This window comes from Culex pipiens, chromosome 3, assembly GCF_016801865.2.
Source record: "Culex pipiens pallens isolate TS chromosome 3, TS_CPP_V2, whole genome shotgun sequence".
Taxonomy (NCBI): domain Eukaryota; kingdom Metazoa; phylum Arthropoda; class Insecta; order Diptera; family Culicidae; genus Culex; species Culex pipiens.
The window spans coordinates 166,452,407-166,478,512 of record NC_068939.1 but is presented as its reverse complement, the minus strand read 5'-3'; the positions used below and the strand labels follow the sequence as shown (position 1 = coordinate 166,478,512).

The 26,106-nt window shown below is 42.5% G+C and overlaps 1 protein-coding gene and 1 non-coding gene across 2 annotated transcripts; one reads left to right on the top strand and one right to left on the bottom strand.

Annotated features, from left to right (window-relative positions):
• The first annotated feature begins 2,178 nt into the window (after positions 1–2,178).
• LOC120419518 (PH-interacting protein) lies at positions 2,179–25,306 on the top strand. The gene is made up of 10 exons (XM_039582233.1): positions 2,179–2,700; positions 6,821–6,879; positions 6,960–6,989; positions 7,420–7,479; positions 15,297–18,814; positions 19,308–19,451; positions 19,505–19,626; positions 19,689–19,840; positions 21,971–24,238; positions 24,307–25,306. Exons 1-10 carry the CDS (start codon positions 2,637–2,639, stop codon positions 24,640–24,642), a joined length of 6,753 nt encoding a protein of 2,250 aa, XP_039438167.1. The 5' UTR covers positions 2,179–2,636; the 3' UTR covers positions 24,643–25,306.
• Positions 25,307–25,453: 147 nt separating this feature from the next.
• Trnad-guc (transfer RNA aspartic acid (anticodon GUC)) lies at positions 25,454–25,525 on the bottom strand. The gene has a single exon. It is a non-coding gene; the product is annotated as a tRNA-Asp (tRNA).
• Positions 25,526–26,106: the final 581 nt, after the last annotated feature.

Below are 26,106 nucleotides of genomic sequence, written 5' to 3'. Positions count from 1 at the left end.
CCCAACTCGCCAAAATTGACGATCGGATGGACCAGTTCCTTCTCGACGCACGGACAAACGGTGAAACGATCAACTCGAATAGAACGGTACTCTGCTTTATCATGTCCGTGTTGACCGGGAAGTGGGACACCGACGAACGCATGAAACACTGTCCAGAGTATCCCTGGTTCTGGTCCTGAGTGAAAAACTTGGTGGTGACCAAAGGCGCACTAGTCCGGCCGCGTTCGTCGCAGACTCTCCACCGTACGACCGCTGATTCTTGCTTATTTCCTGAATCGAATAGGGCATGCTGTCCGGATTAAGACGATTCTGGACCGGTGGTGCCAGTGTAGGTGGATAGTACGGAACGGTGAAACCGGTTCCATTTCTGGGCTCAAATATGGTCCATCTACGATTACAGCAGCCAGTCGGAATTCTTCAACCGGTCAAGCTTTTTTCGACTGTCACAACAAACTGCTCGAATGATTTGACAACGAGAACTGTCATTTGCTCTTGACAGTTCTCGCTGTCAAAAAAATCGAGCAGTGTGATGCAAGAACGCAAGAAAAGGCAAGCCAAAAAGCAAGTTATCGCGGTTAACGCGCGTTAAAGCAAGTTAAAGCGGAAAGATGAAAGTGAACGCTGCAAAGGTTTGAAAAGGAAGCTTCACTCAAAATCAGAAGTACCCTTCAAAAAGGGTTTTATCTACCCTTTATCTGTCATCCCATAGAAAAAAAACCCTTTTTGAGGGTTACTTCCACCCTTTTTTCAAGTTTACCGGTAGTAACCCTTTTCAAAAGGGTGACGACGGGTGAACTTGAAAAAAAGGGTGGAAGTAACCCTCAAAAAGGGTTTTTTTTCTTTGGGATGACAGATAAAGGGTAGATAAAACCCTTTTTGAAGGGTACTTCTGATTTTGAGTGTTTATAGCTCGGTTAGCGCGGAAGTGACATCCCCCTCGCAGATCTGTGTAAAATATTACACAGATTTTCGATCAGCTTTCGTTTCAAATCTGGGTAAAAACCAAAAAACTTAAGATGGCGACTTTCATGCAGCTCCGAAAAACTTGGTAAGTTATTTCTCGTGATTTTTTCCATGAATGGAGCACTTCCATTCGAGCAGTTTTTGCTTTTTTCTACAATGTATTTCTTATGGAGCGAACTGTCAAAAACTGCTTGACGGCGGGTACTCCATTATTGTTAAATTGTCTTTCTCTATTAGATTTTTTATCATTTCGGCCATCGGTTCCAATAAGAATCAGTCCTAAATTGGATTTTCAACTTTTCAGGTAATGCATCTCATGAAAAATAGCTAACCTTTATTCTAACCTCTCACGATTTTTATTCCAGATCGGTAGCTTTTCTCTTGGATGTCCTACTTCGTGTGCCGCAGAAGCGCCAGGCTTGCCCGCTGCGAAACTATCCACACCAGCTATTCCAGAGGAGGAGTTCCGAAGACAACACGAGCAAACGGATACTGCGGCTCCTTCAAATGTTTATTATGTTTAAAATCTCAGACTTAAGCTGATAAAATCTCGAGTTTTTTTTGAAAAGGTCCTATAAACAAAATTTTCACTTTTTGCTTTTTGGGTGTTTTTGAATACCCCTGACTCAAGGCGGTTCTAAAAACACCCAAAAAGCAAAAAATTAAAATTTTGTTTATAGGACCTTTTCAAAAAAAACTCTAGAAATGTGCTTTATTTTACCTTATATTTTTAAAATATATGTTCAAAATCATCTTCAGAATCAAAACCATATTTTATATTCTACCCAGATTCTGTGTAAAATTTTACCCAGATCTGTGTAAAATCCTACACAGATCTGTGTAAAATTTTACACAGTTTGTTTAATAAAAATTACACAGATTTGACAGACAGCGGCTGTACACAGATCTGTGTACAAGGCTTCTACACAGATTCTGTGTATTCCAGGTTTTGGGCAATCTGTGTCAAATTTTACACAGATCTGTGTTATGTGGATTTTGCGTGCATATTACCAAAAAGTTGTCAATGTTTAAATAAAAATATAAAATTTTCACAATACATATCCGAGTTGGCTCCAATATTTACCCATATTGCTCCCATCTTCCCTAACCGTGTACTCGATTTTTTCCTTTTACAACCTTGTATGTGTTCGTGTCGAGCGCACTGCTCGACTCGACTCGCAAACTCGAACGGCACACGCACACCAGCGCCGACCGTTCACAAGAAAGCAAACCACCAGTCAGTGCAGATCGTGCTCCGCGAAAAATCGTTCTTTTCCGTGCAAAACCCGCTCCAAGTGTTCCGGAATCGATTACAAACCGTGCGTGAAGGTGTCCCGAGGGCGCGTCCGGTCGTGAAACATGGATTACGGCGGCGGATGGTCGTGAAAAGTGCGGAAAACTTTTGGTTCGCTTGGCTGGGAAGAGCCAAAAAAAAAAGGCAAAGACAAAAGAGTGGAACGATTGGTCGACCACTCACCAGCGACAAAGTGAGCGGTGAGAGTGCGTGCGCTCGCGAGTGATTGCGTCAGTGTGGGAGTGAGTGGCGGAGCAACTACTGAGAACCGTGACTTGAATTTTGGCAGAGTTATGTCGGAAGTGAAATAACTTAGCCCAAGTGGAACAGTGATTATTTTGTGGAAAATGCAGTTTTTATTAGATTTCCGCACCTAAAAATGGATACAAACATTGTTAGAATGGAGGAGCAAAGTGGGCCGAGCAGGAACATTCTGGTTCCAGGTAAGTGCAACTAGACAAAATGTTTAGAATCGAACATGAAAACTGAGGTTTATTTTTGTTTTGGTGGTAAATGTGTAAAAATTATAAATTTATTTAAAAAATTTACAAATCTCAAAGTCATTGCAAATTGAATTAGTATAAAGCCTACCTAAACAGAATTTCCTTACAGAATAAAATTAAGAGATTTTTAATATTTTCGCCAAATGAAGTTGTTTTTTTTTTGTTGTAATTTTTGGAAATACAAGCTAAAAAAATAGTCTATTGAAAACACTAGTAATTTTTTATGTTGTCTGATTTGTCAAAATTTTCGTAGAGTCTCGATCGATCAATAGTGAAATGATATCGCCAGACAGGTTAAAAAAGAAACGTTCTAGATTTTTTGGCTATTAATTAAAATTAAAGCTTTCGGATAGGTTACTTTAAATCTTGTATTCAATTCAAGTCAGGTAGTCATCCGCAGATAAATATTTGGACTTATATGAATAATTGAACATTGTGGACTTATGAATAACAAACAACTGTACATTTATTCTAGAGTCAGATCCATACAGCGTCAGTGTTTATTTGGTCGAAGTGTACTAATTCATTGGCAGATCTGGTTCTAGTTGTAATGTACGACAAGACTACTGTAGGACGTGACAGGACGAGGGCCCAGTTTAGAGGTTTCGACATCAACAATGTGCGGCTGGATCACGCTCCAAAAAAAAATCATTAAGTAATTTATAATATGTTTTTTTCCCCCCAAATATTGCCCTAGAATAGTTTTTGAGAGTATGAAAAAATTATCTACTATAGATAAAGCTTGATTTTTAGTTTTCGGAAAACTAAAATATCGAATAAATTCCAAAATTAAAAAACTTTTTTACGTTTTGAAACCATGAAGAAAATATTGAAATTGCAAAAAAAATAATCCAAGAAATTTTGAGTTTATTGCAAAATTGTATAAAAAATTGTCTTTTCAAACATTTTGCTTAGAATAAGAGGAAAACACAAATGATATCAAACTGAATTTTCATAGAAAAAAAAATTAACCACTAAATAAATTAACATTGATTAAAAAAATCAATATCAAAAATTACAAAATTAAAAAGGGAACATGGCAAAAACATTTTTTATGTATTCCTTGGTATTTTTCTAAATCCTTTGAAAGAATAATAACAGCAATTATGTTTAAATCGTTCTTTAATTTAAAATGATGATGATAAATTTCAAAAAAATGGAACGAAATTTTAAGTTCAGTTATCTTAAAATTTTTGTCATTTCCAGTTGAAACGAAGTATCAAAAAGTATCCAGGTTTTTAAGCGAAAATGGCGTTCGAAAGTTGAACGCCCGAAATGTCAAAATCACGCACTGGTACCAACATTACGAAAAAATAGTGCCATGGCATGACAGCCACATTTTTTTATAATGTTGGTGCTACTGCGCGATTTTGACATTTCGGACGTTCACCATTCGAACGTCATCTTCGCTTAAAAACCTGGATACGTTTGCCAATTTAAAAAATAACATGGAAGTTATAAGTATTGTTGATCTTTCGAATATATTTCAAAGACTAATTGTTTGTGTTTCTACTCAGAATCATAATAATGAATTTCCAATTTTTGAACTATTTTACAAAAATTGCCTATAGTTGGATTTTTTTAAATTCATTTAGAATTTTTGATGTTAGAAATCATTCTGTACATAAGAAATGCCTATTATTTGAGCATTCTGGAAAAGTTGGGAATTTGAAAATGGGCTTTGGGTGGTCACTAGGGTGGGTACGTTTTTCAAAATGTTCTCCGATTAAGTTTTAGTATGGTCCCTCTTGTAGGGCCGCATGTCCATAGGGGCTCTCATTTCAAATATCAGCGCATTTAGTTGAAAACTGGTTGCGCGCATCAGGGTTAAAGTTTACATGGGAATTACTATGGGAAATTTTTACTTTTTGTTCAAACGCTCCTACAGGTCTGGGAAAATCACGCGCCAACTTCTGGTATGGTCAGACCTATGGGGAATGGTCTGGAGAACACTTCTCCCGAAGAGAGCACACAGATTCGTTGTACCTAGAGCTGGCGCATTGGCAAACAATCCGATGTCTCCGGAATCAACGGTTTTCCCTGAAAAAGCATCAAATTTTCCTTAGCATGCTATGAAAGCTTGATGAACACCGCGACGCCGCAGCTACCACCTGGATAAGAAATGGCTGGAATATTCAACTTCAAACCTCTTTAAAACTAGAAAATGAGCATTTCGAGTAATCCTGATTCAGAATCTTTGCATATCAATTTTGTGTTTTGTTGCTAATATTTTAACCAAAATGCGAATTTCTACATGTATGCAACCCCTTAATGTAACCAAATTGATCTTAAATTTATAAAAAAGAGATGATGTAAAAGCCTTTGAATCGTAGTTAATGCCACAAGTTGCAGATAAAAATTGTTGAATAAATACGAAGCGCTGATTTTTTTTTTTGCAATACCGAAAAATACAAATCTGGAGTTTTTTTTAAAAGGTCCAATAAACCAAATTTTCAGTTTTAGCTTTTGGAGTGATTTTTAATACCCCTGACTCAAGGCGGTTTCAAAAACACCCAAAAAGCAAAAACTTGTAATTTGGTTTATTGGAACCCTTTAAAAAAAAATCCTGAAATATTTTAAGATTTTAAGTCAACCGCCAATGTGTTTAGTTAATTCGCCGTTTAAAACTAAATTATATTGGAAAGAATATTACATTTCAAAAAATAACTTTATAGCACTCTTCGAGTTCAGAAAAGTATTTTTTTTCAGCTATTTATCGAAAATTATTATTTTTCGATTTTGTTATTTTTGGTGAGGCCGTTTCGTCATAACAGGATAAGTAAATAGTTTCACAATGTAGGGGAAATCTACCCATTTTAATCCTAATAAGCGGTCGTGTTTGAATGATGCTGGATAATCTAGAGTCTCCCTTGAATTTTACTAAAACCAAGTACACCAACGAGTAGAGCAAGTTTTTGTGAACATTTCTGTTTATTTTCACTTTCACTAAAAGTTATTCTATTTCTTTACCAAGCATTTAACAAAAAAAAATTCCCAAGGGTATTCTAATCGAGGCGAATGCATTGGGCCACGCCCATTTTTCTAATATCGGCTTAGTTCTTTTTTCTTCCAACACTCTGTCGAGTGTTGCCATTTGCGCTGACAGTTCAAACGAACACTCACGAAAAGTGGCATTTATAGGGAAAGTTTCCTGGCATCGCTGGCTGTGCTGCTGGTGGTGTTGACGGCCAGCCTTTGTTCTTTTTTGCCTTCGTCTCTCGCTCGGTTTTCTTCAGCCTTCGGTTGGAATGCAAAGTGAAAATTGAAACGTCAAACGACTTGACGCGTTTGTTTTTTTGATGGCGCTTGCTAATTTATTACATTTTTCGGGATTATTCTTCAAGTGAGTGCCTTACTAATGATCAAAAGAACATGTTGCCGGTAGTTGGAAGCAATTTCATATCTTAAGCGCCGTGAAAAAGTAAGCGAAAGTGAAAAGGTAATTTTGGCGATATTCATTAAGCGTTTGAGGGATTCTCGTGTGTGTCACTGTGTGTGCCAACAAAATGATGAGAAGTGGTCTCGCAAAATACAAATTATGATCAAAAGTGCATTAAATGTGATCTTTTTGGCCAGTAAGTGGCATACATTTGCGTGCTTACTCGAGGCGGTGCTGTTGCTGGTAAGTTTATAGCCCAAATAGTATTTTTGGAGCTTTAATCGAGCATCAAACTCTCCATATGACGAAGATAGGTGTTTGATTGGAAAGGGTAGATTTCCCCTAGTTGCAAAAAACAATTTATTGTTTTGCCTCATAATTTTTTTTCTTCTAAATTGTTCTAAGACAAACCTTTACAAAACATTATTTGCAATGACAAAAACTTTAAGTCAAACTTTTCAAACTTCGCCCCTGCCGTGTCCTGAGAATCCATTCCGTCCCAGTGAGTACCCCCTACACTGAGTTCCTCCTCCTCTCACGGGTGGGCTCTCAGCTCTCAGATCGCTCTGCTGTAGCAGCAGCACCAAGCAAAAATAAACCCATCATCAGCGACCGTACAAATCGACGACCAGCGAAATGACTCAAGATTTGTCTCCGTGTTTTCTTTCTCGTTTTTCGCAGAACTCTACTTCCTGATTTCCAAGTTCCTGGCCAACGGACCCCTGCAGGAAACGGCCAAGGTAGGTAAAATCTGGTCCGCCGGGGCTTCCCCGGTGGGCGGACCCTCGAATCGCACTAACTTTCATTCCGTTTGTTCCAGGTTTTGGCCCGCGAATTGGAGCATTTAAATGTAAGTTTTTGCTGTTGTTGTTGTTGGGTCGGTTGTAAACAAATGCCAGAACGGTTTTAGCAGTAGACGCCGCCGCAACGTCAGACGTCGGGGGTTCAAACTACGTTTGTTTTTGTTTAGAAAGAAGCACGTGCTCCGAGAACTGTCAAAATGAGGCGGCGATCGGAGACCGTTATGTGGTGTTATAACGGTGCAGGGTGTGTTTTGGACGACCCAGACCTGCTGGCTTGTGTGGCCTTGACCTTGTCCTAGAAACACACAGACGGCGGCGAGCCTCCGATGACGTCTGGCGGGGGCCTGCTGCGATCCAAAGTTCATTGACTTATGATGGTCTTTTTTGTTTTGGTCTCGTTTTCTCCTTTCCCTTTCGATTTCGGAATTCCCTTGCCGCCGCCCCACCGACCGTTTTTGGGGGATGACCACCTTGCAGATCTTGCCGCGCCGTTTGGACTGGACCGGCCAGGAGCACCAGCAGACGTTGGAGGAGTTGGTAAGTTGGTATTGCTGGGAAGTCTAGGTTTGGGGGGAGGCCTCCATGAGTCACGGACCACTTTCGGTTTCGATGACCGGAATCGACTCCGGAGAACCACCCAACCGTCCCCTCTCTCTCTTTCTCTCGCACACACACACGACTACAGAGAGACATGGCCAACTGAGCACTCAGCGCACGTCAGCAGCAGCACTCGTTTTGCGATGTGGAATGAAGGGCGACCCCGGGGGAAAATTTGTCGGTTCCGCGGTGCTTCCGCGGATTTGGACCGGAAGTGGCCACTTTTTTCAACGTTTTGATGAACTCCTTTATGTTGATAATTATTTTTGAGTAATTAATTACATTTCAGACCACTTTGAAGCTCGCCAACTTGAGGAACCGTTTTCACCCAACCGGAACCGGAACCAACCCGGAACATCCGGTGGAGTGCCGAAATCAACTTTTTAGCGAAAAAAAAATCGTACAAAATTTTCAACCAAGGCCAAAAGTTTCATCAAGCAATCAATCAAGAATCTCCTTCGAAGCCCCTCGAGTGGCCACCGGACGTGGCCAACCCGAATTCTTCGGAATTCCGCCCGCCGCGCTAGCTGTGCGAGATATCGATTTGCTCGACCTCGTCGACGCCGCCATCTTGGATGAGCGCGTGATTCACCTCTTTTGCGAGGGTTTGAGATGCAAGCCTGGGGGACAATGAGGCATGGTTTGAAGGTCTTGACCAAGTGGACAATCCGGACATTCCGGATCGAAGGTTGATTGGATGTTACGAGGGGAACAATTTTCAGTTTACGGCTTTGTGTGAAGCGCAGAACGACGAAGCGATTGAGTGTGTGTGCGCGCTCTCTTTCGTGTTGCTTTGCGTCAGCAGAAATTTATAGAGCTAGCGGAAATTGATGGACTTTGTGTAATTTTTACAATAGTTTGACGATTTTTATAAAAGTTTTAATTGTTAGGGTTGCAAGTAGGTTAGTACTAGTGATATGAAGGCAAAAAATGTCAAATTTCAACTTTCACCAAAGTTGTAGCAGATCATCTGGCAATGCCAAAAAGTTAACTTTTTCAAAAAAATATTTTTTCACAATTTTTGAACAACAATTGCCCTTAAATTTCAAATCGCGACGCCATTTTAGCAGGGGCAGAAACGTATTTTATTTTCTACCTTCTGGCTCCTTTCGCTCGTCGTCGTCGTCGACGACGGTTCAACGAGACCCGCACACATCCAACCGTGCTGAAGCCACACAACCACACGCTCGCTCACCACCCTGCCCGGATCGATGTACGACGACGATAGCACAGACGAGGAAAAAAACCTTCCCTCTATACTTTGCTCGGGCGCGCGTTACCTAAGCAAAGTTTTCATTCACACACGATTTGAATCCTGCTGGCCGCCGTGTCGAAAGGAGCCCAATCGGGATGGTTTGTTTACAAACGGAACGGCCGCGGCCAGCTGATTCCGACGGTGTGCGGCTCGACCCAATCCGGGCCACTTTTTGGGCACGTGATCAAAACCAAAATCGTGTCACTTTTCCCACTGTCCTCGCCGCAGGCATTCCAAAAATACTAAAATTTCAAAAATCGTCAAATTTGACCAAAAATGCCCCGAAAAGCTGCGAGATTTTTTCTGCGAGCAATTTCATCATCATCGCTCGCGTTCATAACATGGCACAGCGCCATATTCGAAACGGGGAACGTTCGGTCGCAGCAGCGGCGGTGTATGACTCGTCGTCCGAACACCAATACCAACTCGCCGTCGTCGTCGTCGTTGGAGGTTCTTCTCGAACGAAACGAACGAAATCAACGAAATACAACAACACACTGACGGAGGCCGACCCGCCGCGCACACACCGTTGAGTGTTGAGGAATCATGTTTCTGCTGGTGGGCCCAGGCGAGGCGTACCAGTAAACTGGGGTGATTTTGGATTTTTCCTATTAAAAAGTTGCGTAATTTTTGGTTTGATTTAAATTTAATGTACAGTTCGTCCAAACTTGATTATTCGAAGTCCTCAGCAAAAGTTTACTTGGGAAGAAAGTTTAACTACATGTTGCACGCAATTTTAAAAACTTTTAATTTCTCGATAGCTCATATTCAAGTTTGGCGATCCTAAATTTGTAAAATTTGATTAGTTGCGAAGTGGGCAAGCAGATTCCTCTCAAATAGCAAAGTTGTTCAAATATTGCAAAATCAGCTTATTTGCTAATTATATGGAAACTTTAACCTGCGAATCATACGGGGAGTTCAGATTTGTTGTACTTAATTTGAAAATTAAAAAGTTTAAAACAATGATAAAGGAAACAAAAAAACAAACGGACCAATTTGTAGTTTCTGAAATATCATCATTTGAATTTCAGGGTTCCTAAAACCCAAAAACTGTCCAACTCCAAGCGAAACTATCTTCAATGGAGAGAATTTCGCTTATCCTCTTAAAAACGTTCTCAATGAATTTAAATTCAGGAATTCCAAATCTCAAAAAAAAGACTTGAAAGATTAATTCTTGAACTCATAAGTGCCACCATTTTTTTTCCGCCATCGTATATTATAGGAAATTAGATTTCGTGATTCGAGTACAAACTGTATAAAAAAATGTCAGGACCTTTAATTTTAGAATTCTTTTTAAATTTTTGTTTTTTTTTTTTATTTTAAAACTTTTTAGGATTTTTTTTATTTCAGATTTTTTAGAGAAATAAAAAATCCTAAATTTTATTTTTTAGCATTTTGTAATTGAATTTCTGATATTTGTTTTCAATTTACGAGCTTAAATTTTTCGGTTCATGAATTTATATAAAAACAAGCCTTACCCGACAAACTTCGTTCTGCCTTTTTTCGTCTGTTGACGTTTTTAACTTTTTTGCTTATTCAGCCTCCTGTGATCAAAATTTGATTTTACGTAACTTTGCCCATACAATCTGCAGATTTTCCGGAATCGGTTCCAGAGTGGCCAAGGTTGTCACTTTTTGGCGTAAGAACCTTCCTTGGAATTATACGAACCCAACGCAACAAAAAGCACCTCGATCCGACGCTCCTTACTGAACTGATTCGCGTTCGAACAAAACCATCGAAATTTTTTATATATATAGATTAATTTATTATTGCAGGCCAAGGATTGATACCTAAGAGCATGCAATAGCACTGACCTTGTTGCGTGCTCTTCGGTTGACGTCCACGTAAGGAACATCCTGGAAGGAGCGTAACTAACTACATCCGTAGTTCTGTTAGATCATCCGAATTATCTTGATCAGAACAGTATAGCTCTGGTTCCTTGCGAGTGTCCTATTTTCTTACCTCCACGTTGGCTTGGTTTTCATGATGACCTAGCTGGTGGCCTGTGGAAACGGATCATAAACCTTTGACCACCGCGGGTCAGAGTCGAGACGGCTAAAAGAAAGGGGCGCGACAATGTGGGAAAGGGAAGTAATTTGTGATTGTAGACGGTATTGTTTCGATTCGCAGTATGTTGAGTCAACTGCTGTGGATGTACCTGAAACATCGCACAACGGGGTTTCTCTTCTCTTCATTCTCAGCTACCACCTATCTCCTTTTTTATTTTGCTCTACTGATTCTCAATTCTTCACTGATTCTTCTATTTAATATCCATCATTTGATTTTGATTTTACTAACTTTTGATTCTCTTATCTCTCAAAACTTTTCCACTCTTTTTTACCAATTGATACTGCTGTAACAAACTTTGGTTTTTTTTTTTTTCTTAAAAATATACTTTTCCTTAATGTACTAGTAATATCAAGTCTATTTATCAATCGCCTAATCTTTTTTGATTTTATTGCGAATTTATTTATTTGAATAATTCTTTATCTGTCCTATAATCTAATCTGATCTAAGCTTGTTTTGATCTCTATTTAATAACTATTGTCTAATTTTACATCTAATATTTACATCTAGCTTCTCATTTTTATTCTTTAAAATACGATCATCATTCTCTTACAATTGATACTTGATTTTTATAAAATAAATTCTCTTTTACTGTCTATTGTTTTCAATCTTCACCCTTTTTTTCAAACAAGTGAGGTTTGAGCCCTTACTCAATATATGGAATGGTTAAAGGATTAACACAAATATTACTAATGTATTGGCAGTGCGTGTTCGTCGGGAACCTGGTGCATAAGATCGGTCAAGGCCCGTTCTTACACTGAAAATTGCGAATTGCGAATGTCTGGAAGGAAAATTAATAAATCATAAACATAAAAAAATTTAACAAATTTAGAAATTCATAAATTGACATTTTGACATTTTTCGATTTCAATTTAAAAATTTAATTTTGACATTTTTCAATTTAAAAAATTTCTTTTGCATTTTTCAATTTCAGTCTAAAAATTTAAAAAAATGTAAATTTAAAATACAGACTTAAAAAAACAAAAAATTACTTGGAAAGTTCAAAAAATCTAAAATTTATAAATTCAGGGAAACAATTATTAAAAAAATCCAAAGTTTAAAAATGTTTTATTCAAAAATTCTGAAATTCAATAATCTAGATACCTATTCAAAAATTAGAAAATTTAAAGTTGAAAATAAAAAAAATAGAATTTGGGGAGTTCAGAACATCATAATTTAAACATTTAATAATGTTACACTTAATTTAAAAAAATTATAATTGAAAATTTAAAAACAATTAATTGGATTTTTTTTAAATTTCTTCAATTAAAAAAACAAAAAATCAAGAAATATGTTTGACCTATTCTAAGGAACAGAAAAAAAAGAAAAAAAAATCTTGATTCAATCATCCGAAGTCCAAAACAAACCCTCGGATAATCAAACTTCAGATAATCAAGTCTGGACTAAATTGTTTTGTTTTTGTAATTTTTGAATTAATTTTTTTAAATTTTCTGTTTGAATATCTTTAATTTTTTGAATGCCAATGTTTCTAATTTTTGTAAGAATGTCAAATGGTTTTTGCTATGGCATTCTTGATTCTTTGCAAAAAAAACCGTCCTTTAAATATTCTGTAATTCAAGATTCGGCGTACTTGGGCAAATCTAGATTTTTACAAAGCTTTTCAAAAATATACATCATAATTTAGATATGTGTTATTTTCAGTCGCATTTAAATATAACAATATCTCTATTGGGCGTTGCAAATCAACAATCGGAAAACGGGTTTTTGGATTATTTTAAGCATCTAACTCGAGCCTAAAGTTAGTATAACAAATGTTTTGCATACAAAAATTACATTTTTAAATCGCTAATAACTTTTCAGATACGAGTTTTACAGCTTTGGCATGTTCTACAAAGTTGTAGAGCATGAAATTTATAATAAGAATCTCATTTTTGAGAATATTTGGATGAAAGTAGCGTGCCCTGCAGACAACACCGTAAGAAAATTTGGTTTTTCATACATTTTTTCAATTTTTCCCTTGCAAACTTCAGCCTCGAGTATCAATGAGTAAATGTTGACCGATTATGCTCATATTTGACCCAGAGTCCTAAAATAGGTTAAGGAACAATAATCAGCTTGTAGAGCGAGGTTTTGGAAAAAAGTCCCATATTCTGGGCACCCTGCTTTCTGCACAAGCTGATTCAACTTGTTAAATTGAACATGATTAAAAAAATTACTTTGGCTAAGATTTATCATTTGATTTTCAAAATATTCAAACAACTTTTTATGCAGCAATCAATCTTTTCTGAAAACTAAGATTTTTTCTACCTTCACTTTACATTTTAGCAAAAACTGTAGCTCGATGTCACTCCGGTTAACGGTAATACAAAATATCAATGAAGTTGATGTTCTGTTGTGATGTCTTTTTAGTTGTTTCATTACATTGGTATCAAACTCGGGTTAGTTTTCAAAAGGTTTTAACTTTTTGAAGAATAAACAAAAATCATTTCATTCGAACTTTTAAAAAGAGACCCTATTTAGAAATTTTAACAAATTTGAGATTGAACCGTTTTTTTAACATAGCAGGAATATAGCTGTTGGTTTTAATTTATTCTAGAGTTTTTTTTGAATAGGTCCTATGAACACAATAGCTTATAGGACCTTTTCAAAAAAAGAAAAAAAAAACTAGATATTTACTATTTAGGTACCATCGCAAAAAACTAAATCAGAATGTTTCTAGGAAAAACAAAAATAAATCCTTCGAGCTAGAATCTATTTTCCTCACTACCAACTGAACTCCTTCTCAAAAGGTAAAATGATGGCACCTCATCACTAGGGTTAGTGAAATTTCACGATTTCGCGGACAGCGTGAAATCCGCGAAATTTGACTTTTTCCGAGAAATCCCGTGAGATTTTATGTTTTTGTGAAAATGTAACGATTTTTCTCAAAATAATTTATCAAACTCAAAAAGGAATAAAAATAATCTTATGAACTATTCTAGAATAAAGCGAGTTTTTTTTAATTATTTTTATTTATTCAGATTTTCTTTTCCATATACATTCATTCAGTTAAAATATCATTGAGTGTCCAATCACAATCGATGACTTTTCACCTTAATTTAAAATACTAGCAATTTTCATTTATTCATGAAATATTGTAGCTTTCACTTATCATTGATTTCAAATGGGGGGATCTACATGTACAAAAATGAAAAGGGGATTAGAATAAAGCGAGTGAATACCCTGGTTAATTACAAATATAGGGTTCGTTTACGGGAGCGAATGACCCATAGGGTTAAAGTTTCCCTAATAAAATCAACAACAATAAATATGTCACGTTGATATGAACCATTTGAAGAAATTTTCAGATATTTGAGTTCGTTTTAGAACTAACTTAATTTAGTAATATTTTCATTCACTGTATTAACAATTTTACTGCTATTTTATTTCCAAGGTGTAGTTTTGAAAGAAATTAAAAGATTTAAGCTTTGTTTTATTCAAAATGAAATGAAAAGTATTTTTTATCTTAAGAATCACATTTTAAAAACAAATTAAAAAAAAAATTGGCCTGTTTGTTTTAACGATATTTGTTTATTTGGGTGGATGATTCCCGTGAAAATAAAAAAAATATTTCTTTTTTGTTTTCTTTTCTCATTAAGAATTAAAATTTCGATTTTGTTAAAAATTATATTCTTTTTTCAAATTGATTTTAAATTTAGTTTTTGAAACGTGAGCTTAAACCCTTAAAAAATATGTTAAATGTTGACTGAACAAAATTGTTAAATCTTGCTTTGATATGAATTTCAATTAATTGTAAAATGATATAACAGAAGCAAATTAGCGAAAACATTTTAGCTTTATTAGTCGAATATTAAAAGAGCAGTTTAGTGAATGAAAATACGCGTGCCCTAATTTTTTTTTTAATATATGTAGAGCCCATCCATAAACCAGGAGGATTTTGTTTGAAAATGAGGAGAATTTTTGTTGTGTCGCATTTAAATATAGAGAAGATTTTATTAGTTTATTGAAGAATAAAATATAATGAAGCATAAAAAGTAGTTTCTGTGTTTAAACATAGGATTTTCAGAGTTATTTTAACATTTTTCAAGTTCCGTGAAATTTGCGTGAAATTTTGTGTTTTGAAATTGAGGTCCCCGTGAAATTTGCCATTTTCGAGCGTGAAAAATCACTAAGCCTACCCATCACCGTCACCTCTAATAATGTGAGAGCATAAATTTGGCTATACTGCTGCTGCTGCGCTGCTGTTGCACACACCTCGAACACAAAGTAAAATGTTGCGACATAAAAACAGGGCAACTGCTCGAATTTCTACACGTTTGTTTTGGTTGCACAAACTCACACAGACTCACACACACCATAACAAACACAAACAAACTGCCCGTGTGTGAGGTCAAAGAAAGGTTTATTTTACTCTCTCCCACCCTCCCTCTCTTTACTAACGCAATTCTCCCCTCTTCTGCAAAAAATAAAACAGGAGCGCAAATATCCGCACATTGGACCGCAGCACCTGCTCGAGCTATGCGCCCGCATCGGACCGATCCTGGACAAGGAGCTGGCGCCGGCCGTCCCCGGGGTGTTGTCCCTGCTGGGCGCCGGTCGGCAGAGCGTCCTCCGTACGCGGCACAGCGTAACCCAGCCCCAGCAGCTGATCGATTACTGCTCGCGGCGGAACCACATGCCCCTGGCCGATGCCGTCCACCGGAACAACACGCACAACATCGTGCGGGTGTTGTATGGGCGCGAGAGTGCCGGGCCGATCGTACGCCGGCTGGCGATTCCTAGCTCGTTCTACTCGAAGCAGATGCTGCAACGGCGCACGTTGGGGCATTTGAGCGCGGTGTACTGTGTGCTGTTTGACCGGTCGGGCAAGTACATTATCACCGGGGCGGATGACTTGCTGGTGAAGCTGTGGAGCGCCATCGATGGGCGGTTGTTGGCCACGTTCCGAGGGGCGTCGGCGGAAATTACCGATATTGCGATTAATCTGGACAACACGATGCTGGCGGCGGGTTCGTTGGATCGGATATTGCGCGTGTGGGACATTCAGTACGGTGGTCCGATTGCGGTACTCTCTGGCCACACGGGGATGATTACGTCGGTGAATTTTTGCCCGTCGCCGAAGACGGACATGCGCTACCTGGTGACGACCAGCACGGACGGATCGGTCGCTTTTTGGGAGTACAGCACGCGCGGAGGGAAGGCCAACTTTAACTCGAAGCCGGTCATGTACCACGAGAAGCTGCGACCCGGGCAGGCGCAGATGATTTGCGCGTCGTTTTCCCCGGGGGGAATTTTCCTCGCTGCCGGTTCGGCGGATCATCACGTGCGCGTTTACCTAATGTCCGAGGATGGGCCCAAGCGGATCCTCGAGACGGAGTCCCACTCGGACACGGTCGATTCCATCCAGTGGGCCCACCGTGGGTTGCGGTTCATTTCGGGCAGCAAAGATGGGACCGCACTGGTGTGGCACTTTGAAACGCAACAGTGGAAGTCAACCCGGTTGAACATGACCGAGCGGTTGCCGAGTTGTCCGCCGCCGACGCCCGAGGAGGCCAGCTCGAAGCCCAAGGTGACGATGGTGTCGTGGGACAACGGGGACGATTGGGTCATCACGGCGGTGAACGATTTCACCATTAAAATCTGGAACGCTCACAACGGCAAGCTGCACAAGGTGCTGCGTGGTCACACGAATGAAATCTACGTGCTGGAGTCGCACCAGAAGGATCCGGGAGTGTTGCTTTCGGCTGGGCACGACGGTCAGCTGTACATCTGGGACATTGTGCAGGGCGTTTCGTTGGCCAACTTCCTGAACCACATCGACGGCCAGGGCGATGGGGGGATTTTCGATGCCAAGTGGTCACCGGACGGAAACATGATCGCTGCCACCGATTCACACGGTCACATTCTGATGTTCGGGTACGGTTCCGGGCACGAACGGCTCAAGCAACTGCCGAAGGAGTTGTTCTTTCACACGGATTATCGACCGTTGATTCGAGACTCGTCACACCACGTGATGGACGAGCAAACGCAAACGATGCCCCATCTGATGCCACCACCGTTCCTGGTCGACATCGACGGCAATCCGTACCCTCCGGCCATGCAGCGGTTAGTCCCTGGACGAGAGAACTGCCCGACGGATCAGCTGGTGCCAAACATTGGCATTGGCGGTCAGGAAGCCGCCGAATCTCCCTCGCAAGAAGTGTCCTGGTCCAACATTGACCGAATGATCGAAGCGTTGGCCAATCGGCAAGCCGGAGATCAGGCACCCGATTCGAACAACGATCGCGATAATCCTCAGCCTCAAGGAGCGGACGCCCAACCCAACGATCCGAACCGTCCCGCCGGAGGACGTTCCCAGCAAGGGGTGCAGCGTTTCAGTGCCGGCAACTGGCATCGCGATGGCAGCTACAAGTTCCACCGCCGGCAGTACGTTCGCCCGATGAACCATTCCCTGCTGCAAATGCTCAAACAAAAGACGTACGCCGCCGGTCTGCAGGAGCACGAGTTGTACCGTCGCGAGATGCGTCGGCGGCCGCTCATGATCAACACGTCCAACAACAGCAGCTCGTTGACGAGCCAGTCGAATCGTCGCTCCGGCGGCGGAAGTCGCAACAACTCGAGCCGTCCGTTGCGTCGCTCACAGGCCAACGGCGATGCCAACGGGAGTCGAGCTCAGCCAGCGTACAGAACGAGAGCCGTGCGGGAAAACGAACCGGAACCGGAAGCTCCCGAGCAGCACGAATCGTCCTCGTCGGAAACGAGCAACAGCGACGATTCAACGGCCATCGAGGAAGAGTTGGACCTGTCCGGATCGTCCACCTCGGACACGGACAGTTCCGACTACTCGGACTGGGTGTCGCACGAACCGGGTCGCAACCTGGAACCGCCGAAGCGTTCCAAGCGCAAGCACGTCCAACGTCGTGCGTACTCACCTCCGGAAGTGGAAGCCCCGGGACCGTCCAGCAGTAGCAACGGACGGCGCCCGAAGGTGCGCAAGATCCCAATCACCCGCGACGGTGAAATCCCCGAAACGTACCGTCCCCCCGAATGGCTGTCGGAGGTCATCCCGCGCAAAGCCCCGTACTACCCGCAGATGGGCGATTCGGTGGTGTACTTCCGGCAGGGCCACGCTCGCTACCTGGAGGCCGTCCGCAACAAGAACGTGTTCAACCTGGGCAACAAGTGCGAACCGTGGGCCTCGATCGAACTGCGTGACCACGAGTGCTGCAAGGTGATCGGTATCAAGTACGAGATTCGACCTCCGCGACTGTGCTGCCTCAAGCTGGGCATCATGAACGAGGAGGGCGGTCAAACGGGTCGCTCGTTCGTCATCAAGTATCACGACATGCCCGACGTGCTGGACTTTTTGGTGTTGAAGCAGACGTTCGACACATCGGTGCGTCGCAACTGGGGACCCGGCGACCGGTTCCGCTGTATGATCGAAGACGTGTGGTGGCTCGGCCAAATCGAATCTCACAACCAGCTGTCGCCGGACTTCCCCGATTCGCTGTTTATGTGCTTCCGGGTACGCTGGGACAACGGCGAGTACGAATTCATGAGCCCGTGGGATTTGGAACCGGTCGACGAGAACCGACTGCCCGTCGAGGTGGGCGGTGCCGTGCCCGTGCTGGACGAAGAACTGAAAGCGACGCTGTATCAACCCAAGACGGAAGAGTGGCCACGGGGCGATCGGGACGCGTCCTGTCGGAGGATTATCGCCGGACTGGAGCAGGTCATGGGCCTGGCCATCGCCGACCTATTCCTCGCCCCGGTCGATCTCAACATCTACCCGGAGTACGCGTTCGTCGTGGAGTATCCGATCGATCTGAACACGATCAAGGCGCGCTTCGAGAACCACTTTTATCGGCGCATCACGTCGGCCCAGTTCGACGTGCGTTACCTGGCCACGAACGCGGAAAAGTTCAACGAATCGCACAGCAACATAGTGAAGCACGCGCGGATCATTACGGATCTGTGCCTGCGGATACTGGGGTAGGTTGAGGGATTCACTGCCGTTCTACGCATAATTGTCCCATGTTCAAAAAAGTGCAACTGAGAAAAACGCAATTGAAATTTTTCGACCGATTCTGTGTTTCTACGCATAATTGTCCCGTGGGTTCCTATTCGCCCTATGTGTCCCTAATCACCCCAGTTAGCAGTTTATCACCCTTATTTGTGATTCTCTTGCTATACAACAGGTAAACGTGACATAATGCTTAATAAAACTAATGATACCGTGTAAGAAAATACTTGGTGGGACAATTATGCTTAGAAGCTTAACGATGGGACAAACAGACTTGGTGTTGTTATGAGTTTCCGAACAAAGTACCAGATTTTTTGTGTTTTTCTTAAAGTACACATCAAACTAAACTTAAAAATGTCATAAAGTCAAAATCGTCCAAAACTGACATGGGACAATTATGCGTAGAACGGCAGTTCAGGACGTGAAATTTTAAATTCTGATTCTAATCTTATCTTTTCACAGAGATGTGAACGACGTGGACGTTCCGGCGGTGTACCATCAGCTGGTGGACACGTATATTTCTTCGGACTCGGACAGCGATACCAACCAGGGAGCGGGACCTTCTACCAGCACCAGCAGCCGACGGCCACCGGCTGGATCTAGACGGTAAGCTAGTCGACTCCTATTTGAAATTTTATTCTAACGCTTAAATCCCACAGATCTCGCAGGTTGGTCCCGGAGGGCGATTGGCGCGTCGATTGCCGCGAGCTGCTCGAGATGATCTGGCAGTGCGACGATTCGGAACCGTTCCGGGAGCCGGTTGATACCATTCAGCACCCAGGTAGGACTCCAAATATCTACGAATAGAAGTAGTCATACTAAATCTCCCTGTTTTGCCCACAGACTACCTGCAAATCGTGGATACACCGATGGATCTGCGCACCATCAAGGAGGACCTGCTCGGCGGGAACTACGAGTCGCCGCTGGACTTTTGCAAGGACATGAAGCTCATCTTCCAGAACTCGCGCAACTACAACACCAACAAGCGGTCGAGGGTGAGTTTGTTGTGGGGGGTGTAATGCTAAACGTAGCCCTGCAACTGGGTTAGGGCGTCTCCATTGCTGGAGGCAAATCATATTTGAGCTAGGTTTATGAATACCGAGATTAAATTCCAGAGTTTTTTTTGAAAAGGTCCTATAAGCTATTGTCTTTCATATGTTTATAGGACCTAATCAAAAAAAAGTCGAGAATTTTGCTACAGCAAGGCAATTCTTAAATATAAAAACATTACAAAAGAATCCAGATATTCAAGCCTTCAATTAACCCTGTACAACCTAACCCCGCCTCTAGAGGGACTCGACCTGACAATTCGTCAAAAATCCACTTTCAACCAAATTTTGATCTTTAAAATGCATTGGAAAGAAGAACTATTACAATTTTAGAAAATTTTAGAGTTGGAAGTTTGACTTGTTTTATGTGACTTTGCCAATGTGTTTAAATATATATTTTTTTCTGGGATAAACTTTGACTATGCTTTTAACTAATATTTCCTATATTTTTTTTGTAAAAATAGGAAAAATATAAAATAAGAGAAGTCAAGTTTTTCGTAGAACAAAACTTGCTCAAAATGACGGGATAAATAAAAATAATCGAAAAAAGATTTAGGCATTAGAGTGTTAAAAAAAACATCAAATTTAAAAAAAGCAATCCTTTTATACAAAAAAAAATTCTCTATTTGTTTACTAATTAATTTCTCTGCAACCATGCATTTTTTCAACCTGGTTCAACCTGCGTTAGTTTAAATAGAATGTTAGCTTATAGCCATTAAAATTTCATTCAATTTGGTCGAATCAGTTTCAAGTAATGGTGATAACCGTAAAAAATCTCGATTTTGCTCTGGGCGGGAAGGGGTTAAAATAAGAAGACTTGAATTGTAATTCCTAAATTAAAAAAACATCCACAATTTTATGTAATATTTTCAATATTTTATTTTTTATTTTTAGTAATTTTAAAATTGCATATGGAAAATGCAATTTTATATATATATTTTTTTTTATTTAAGATTTTATTTTTTTTGTCCCGCCCATGTGGATCAAACGGATCGCGCACAGGACTTACAATCCAGAGGTCATCGGCTCGAAACTCGCGTAACTATGGGTAACTGGCTTCTCTCAAACCCTTAGGAGCCCAGGGCGACGAAGATAAAATGTAGACTAACCTAGCATTAGTTGCCGACCACTTTAAAGTCAATTTCGTTTAATTAATACATATCTGGAGTTTTTTTTTTTTTTTTTTGAAAGGGTCCAATAAACCAAATTTTCAGATTTTGCTTTTTGAGTGTTTTTAAATACCCCTGACTGAAGGCGGTTTCAAAAACACCCAAAAAACAAATACTCGAAATTTGGTTTATTGGATTATTTCAAAAAAAAAACTCCAGATATTTGGAATTTAAAAAAAAATTACAAAGAGAAATTAAACATATGAAATTTTAGTTTTAAAAACTCATAAATCATTATTAAAGGAAAAATCTAAAGGCTATAACAATTAAAAACATGTTTGAATTCCCAAAAGAAAAAAAAGGAAAAAAAGACTTAAAATTGAATTTTCAAATTTAACAAAATATAGGCTTGACTCTTTAATTTGAAATTTTATTTTTTAAGTTTATTTTTTTTGGTCCATCACTTAATTTAACGCGGTAGCAAACAAAGAGCAAAATGAAATCCTGATCAATTGAGTTACGTTTGCTACCGCGATGTGTTTGCCATCGGGTGCAAATTTGATTTGCTCTCCTGTTTGCACCCAACAGTGGAGATGCCCTTAGACCGTAAAGAAATCCTGAACATGCTCTATATTTTCTCATCCCTTTCATGCACACAACATTCGAAAACAAACTTATTTATTATCGAAAACTAAAATCCGTTGAAAACGAGAGTAATTCTTGTACCATTGAGAGAATAATTTTAAATTCGTTTGATTTCTTATAATAGGAGAGCATTGCGGTAAGACCAATTGAACAAATTTACCTATTTTTGAATATTGTTCATGTGCATGAAACTTTATTAAATTCTTAAATGTCAAAGTTAGGGATTAGCTTTAAATGTTTCTTGAAGTCGAAGAAAGTTAGGCAAAACCTAAGTTATGAATACGTTTTTCAACAAGTTTACTTTATTTCTTCTCCCTTTCAGATCTACTCGATGACGCTGCGATTGAGCACGCTGTTCGAAGCGCACATCAAACCGATCATCTACAACTGGAAGTCGGCCCGGAGGCGTGGCAAGGCGAACGCGGCCAAACGGGCGGCCGGCCAGGGCGGTGGATCATCGGCCGGAGCCGGATCCAGTGGAGGAGCACCAAAGAATCGTGGCCGCGACGACCGCAGCAGTCGAAGTGGTGGCGGAGCTGGACCCAGCAGTCGACGGTCAAACCCGCAAAACCACAACAACGCCAGCGGAAGCGGGAGTTCGAGGAACCAGAATCGTACCGAGGATGACGACGACGATGACGGTGACGATGAGGAGGGACCCTCGCGGAAACGACCCACCCGCAACGGAACGGCCTCGGCCCGGCGAATGCTTTCGAGCAGTTCGAACGGGGTTTCTTCGAGTAGTAACAACGTTTCGCCCGAGGCACAGCCGGGACCGAGTCGAAGCAACAGGGCGGTGCCCAGTGTGGGGGCGTCGGCGGCGGCGGCCGGTACGTCGTCCTCCAGCCGGGTGACGCGAAGATCTCAGGAAGCTGCAACGGAAGACGACGGAACGATGAGCAGTGCGGGAACGGACAGCTCGAGCGATTCCAGTGACAGCAGCGACGACAGCGCGTCGGTTCCGGTGTCCCACCGGCATGATTATGACTCGGGGGAGATGTACGATCCGTACAAGCGACGGCGGCGAAAGCAGTCGAAGCCGAAAAAGGCAAAGAAAAAGAATCCGAGCAAGGTCAGTTCATCGACGCCGCAGAAGAAGAAGCCTCCGGCGACGAGTGCGGCGACGGCCTCGACGTCCGGTAGTACGGCAATCGCTGGAGGGTCAAGGTCTGAGCAGTTTTCGTCCAGCAGTCGGCAGCATCTGCCCCAGCGTAATGGTACGGTGACGGGGTTGGGAGTGGCGGGCAGCTCAACGAGGAGAGTTGTTGAAGAACGTCGATCGCAGGAGCAAGACAAACCAAAGAACGTCGCTACTGGAACTGGTGGTGGTGGCGGAAAACGTACGCTGAGAAGCACCCGGAACAATACCGGAAGTGAAAGTGAAGACGACGATGACGAGGCGGGTGAAGGTCCGAGCAGTGGGCGTCGAGTACCGAAACGGGCAAACCGGTACGAATCTGACCACAGCTATCACATGGAACGGCCGAAGGCGGCTCGGATCGTGTCGGATTCGGACCACGAGGAGCAGGAGTCTCCGCGGAGTACGCGCGGCAGTACGCGACGAGCTCAGGCCGAGTGGGGTCGAAGTGAGGACAGTTTGGACGCCGCTCCGGAGGACGAACAACCGTCGAATTCGCAACAATCCGCTGCCAGCAGTAGTCGGCGGATGATGCGACCTCGCAACCGAATTTCGGATCCGGAGCAAAGTCCCGAAGAAACTGCCACCATCAGCAAGCGAGGATCGTCGCAGCGGGCCGCAGCCAACCGAGCCCGCCTATGGTTGGCCAGTGAGAGTGACAACGACCACCGTCAGCTGCAGTCGCCGGAACTTCCCAGCACAAGCTCGTCCACGTCACGTGCTCGCGTCAGTCGAATGGTGGTTCCTCCCAACGGAAACAGCAACAGCAGTACGGCGTCAACGACCCGATCGCCCCGCAAAACCACCAGCTCAACCGCCGGCGAAGGTAGCAGTCGATCCGCCACGAATCGTCGCCTCCGTAACATCTCCCAAAGTGAACCTTCCGTGACGCCACCTCCACACACCGTGGACCACAACTACGGGGAACCGTCGTCACGACGCTCCTCCCGCAACAGGCACCAGCTCTCACGCCACCAGCGAAACGCCGACGAGCTCGATCACACCCCGGAAGAGGGCGAAGATCCGCACACGACGGAAGGACCAACCGACGACACCAGTGACGACGCCCCGCTGCGGCCACGAACCGCAACGCGTCCCAGCCAAATCAGCTCACGGTTGCGCAGCAAAACCGCTTCCCCGGCCAAGAGGGGCAGCAAGAAGTCGTCCGGGACGTCCGAGGAGGACGACGGCGCCCGGCCAAACGACTCCGACGAGGAGTTTATCGGCGTCGAAGAGGAGAGCGACTCCGAGGAGAAGGTGACCGGCGACAGCACCGACGACGACTCGGACGACAATACGCCGCTGCGGGTGATGTCCAAATCGCGGACGGCCTCCAGCCGCCGGACGCAACCGAGCAGCCGATCGACGTCGTCAGCGTTGGCGGGCCGAAGTGGGAACATCAGCAGTCGGACGCGGCAAAAGGAGCGGAACTCGTCCGAGGATGACTACGGGGTGAGTTTTGCGTCTTGTTTTTTGGGCTAATCTCAATACTAATCGGCAACTCTCTTCCAAAAACCTAGGGTCCCGGTCCGTCGACGTTGCGAAACACGCGCAACCTGAAGCGGCCCCGCTACAACGAGGACAGCGACGACGAGGACGGTGGCGCCACCGGACGAAGCCAACGACCCAAGCGGCCAACCATTGTGCCCAGCAGCGAACGGCCACATCAGTACTTTGGCGGCGGAGGTCCTTCGTCGGCCAGTCGGCAACAACAACAACAACAACACAATGGCGGCACAACCAGCAACACCGGCACCGACAGCCACAGCGAGGACAACGAAGCCCTCACGAGCGTGAGCAGCCGCGGTCGAGTTCGGCGCATCAAACCGAACGTGCGGAGAATATTCCGCGAGTAGCAGCAGCGGAAGGCAGGCGTCTCTTTTGTACAGTCACCCTTGTAAATTATTGTGTGTCTCTTTCCCGTTTTGGTAGTTTTGTAAGTTCAATGGATTGTTAGATGTTACAACAGCAAGAAAGACGGATCAACGCCGCGTTCCAATACTGCCAGATTTTCCGAAACACACACCCACACAGTACCGGTTTTTAAAGTATCGTTTAAGTCACGAATCAGAAGCTCAACTTTGAACCAGCTAGATTTGAGTTGAACACGAGTAACTTGTTAGGAAGTTTAAAAGACTGATCGAATTAACAACTCATTTTTTTTCTGTTGTTGTCGCAAAAACAAGCCAACTTTCAATCTTTTGCTCTTTCTGAAGAAACCATCCTAAGTGTGTGTATGTACAATAGGTTAGTGTTTATGCGCTTTCGAGTGTCCCTTTGTAAGTATCGTTTTCTCAACCGCGCTTAAGTTTAATTCACTCAAAAAGTACACATAAATCGAGGAGTAATATTCGTGATTCGTCAAGCTATTATTATGAGTAATGCTAACACAACACAACAGAAAAAGGCATCGATTGTCAACGTAGTTATTAGATGTAAGAGAGAGAGAGTCAGCGCAGCGCAGAGAGAAACAAACGCAAAAAAAGTTAGACTAAATTTCTTGCAAAAGATTATTCTGAACCGAGCGTTGTTGTCCTTTAGCTAAGACGTACCGAAAGTGATCCCCGATATTCTCAACTGTTACTAATTTTGCAGGTTGAAATATCCGCCGTGACGAACCAAGCTTCACAAAAAAAAGGTAAGTGAAAAAAAAAGTTCCATCCTTCTCTCCCCGACGGGGAATTGAACCCCGGTCTCCCGCGTGACAGGCGGGGATACTGACCACTATACTATCGAGGATTTGGTGATTCGAGGGTGAGTTTGTGGCGAGCAGAGCGGACTGAAGACTGAGCTCTATTAATAGCGTTTCGTTATCTCAGCGTTGACTGTTTGTTGTTTGGCAACGGTTCGCGTGCAGCTCGTGCAGTTGCTCCTTCGCAACTTGAGCAGTTCTCCACGTTGTCGCAAATTGATTCTTAGATGTAGGGGAAATATGTCTAATTTCGTGAGTCACCTATCTTCGGCGTATGGCAAACTGTCTATAAACTTTCCAGCAAACAGATGCCGTTGAGTAAGCACATCGAATAAGCAAAATTTGCTGGCCAGGGTGGTTACCACGGGAAAAAATTGGGAATTTTCTAGTCTGGCCGGGAAAATCACTTTGGTAGAATAATAATGCAAACTAGGTATGATAGAAAATAGTATGTTATATGAAAATTACGTTGATTTTTATATGGTGTCTCAGTGTTCCTACATTGAAAATATAACATATTGCAAATAAACTCATTTAACTTTTGGTAGAAAGAAAAAAATTTAATTAAAAACATGGTGTCGATTTCTGGAAAAGTCAGGGAAAACCTGGAATTGTCAGGGAATTTTAT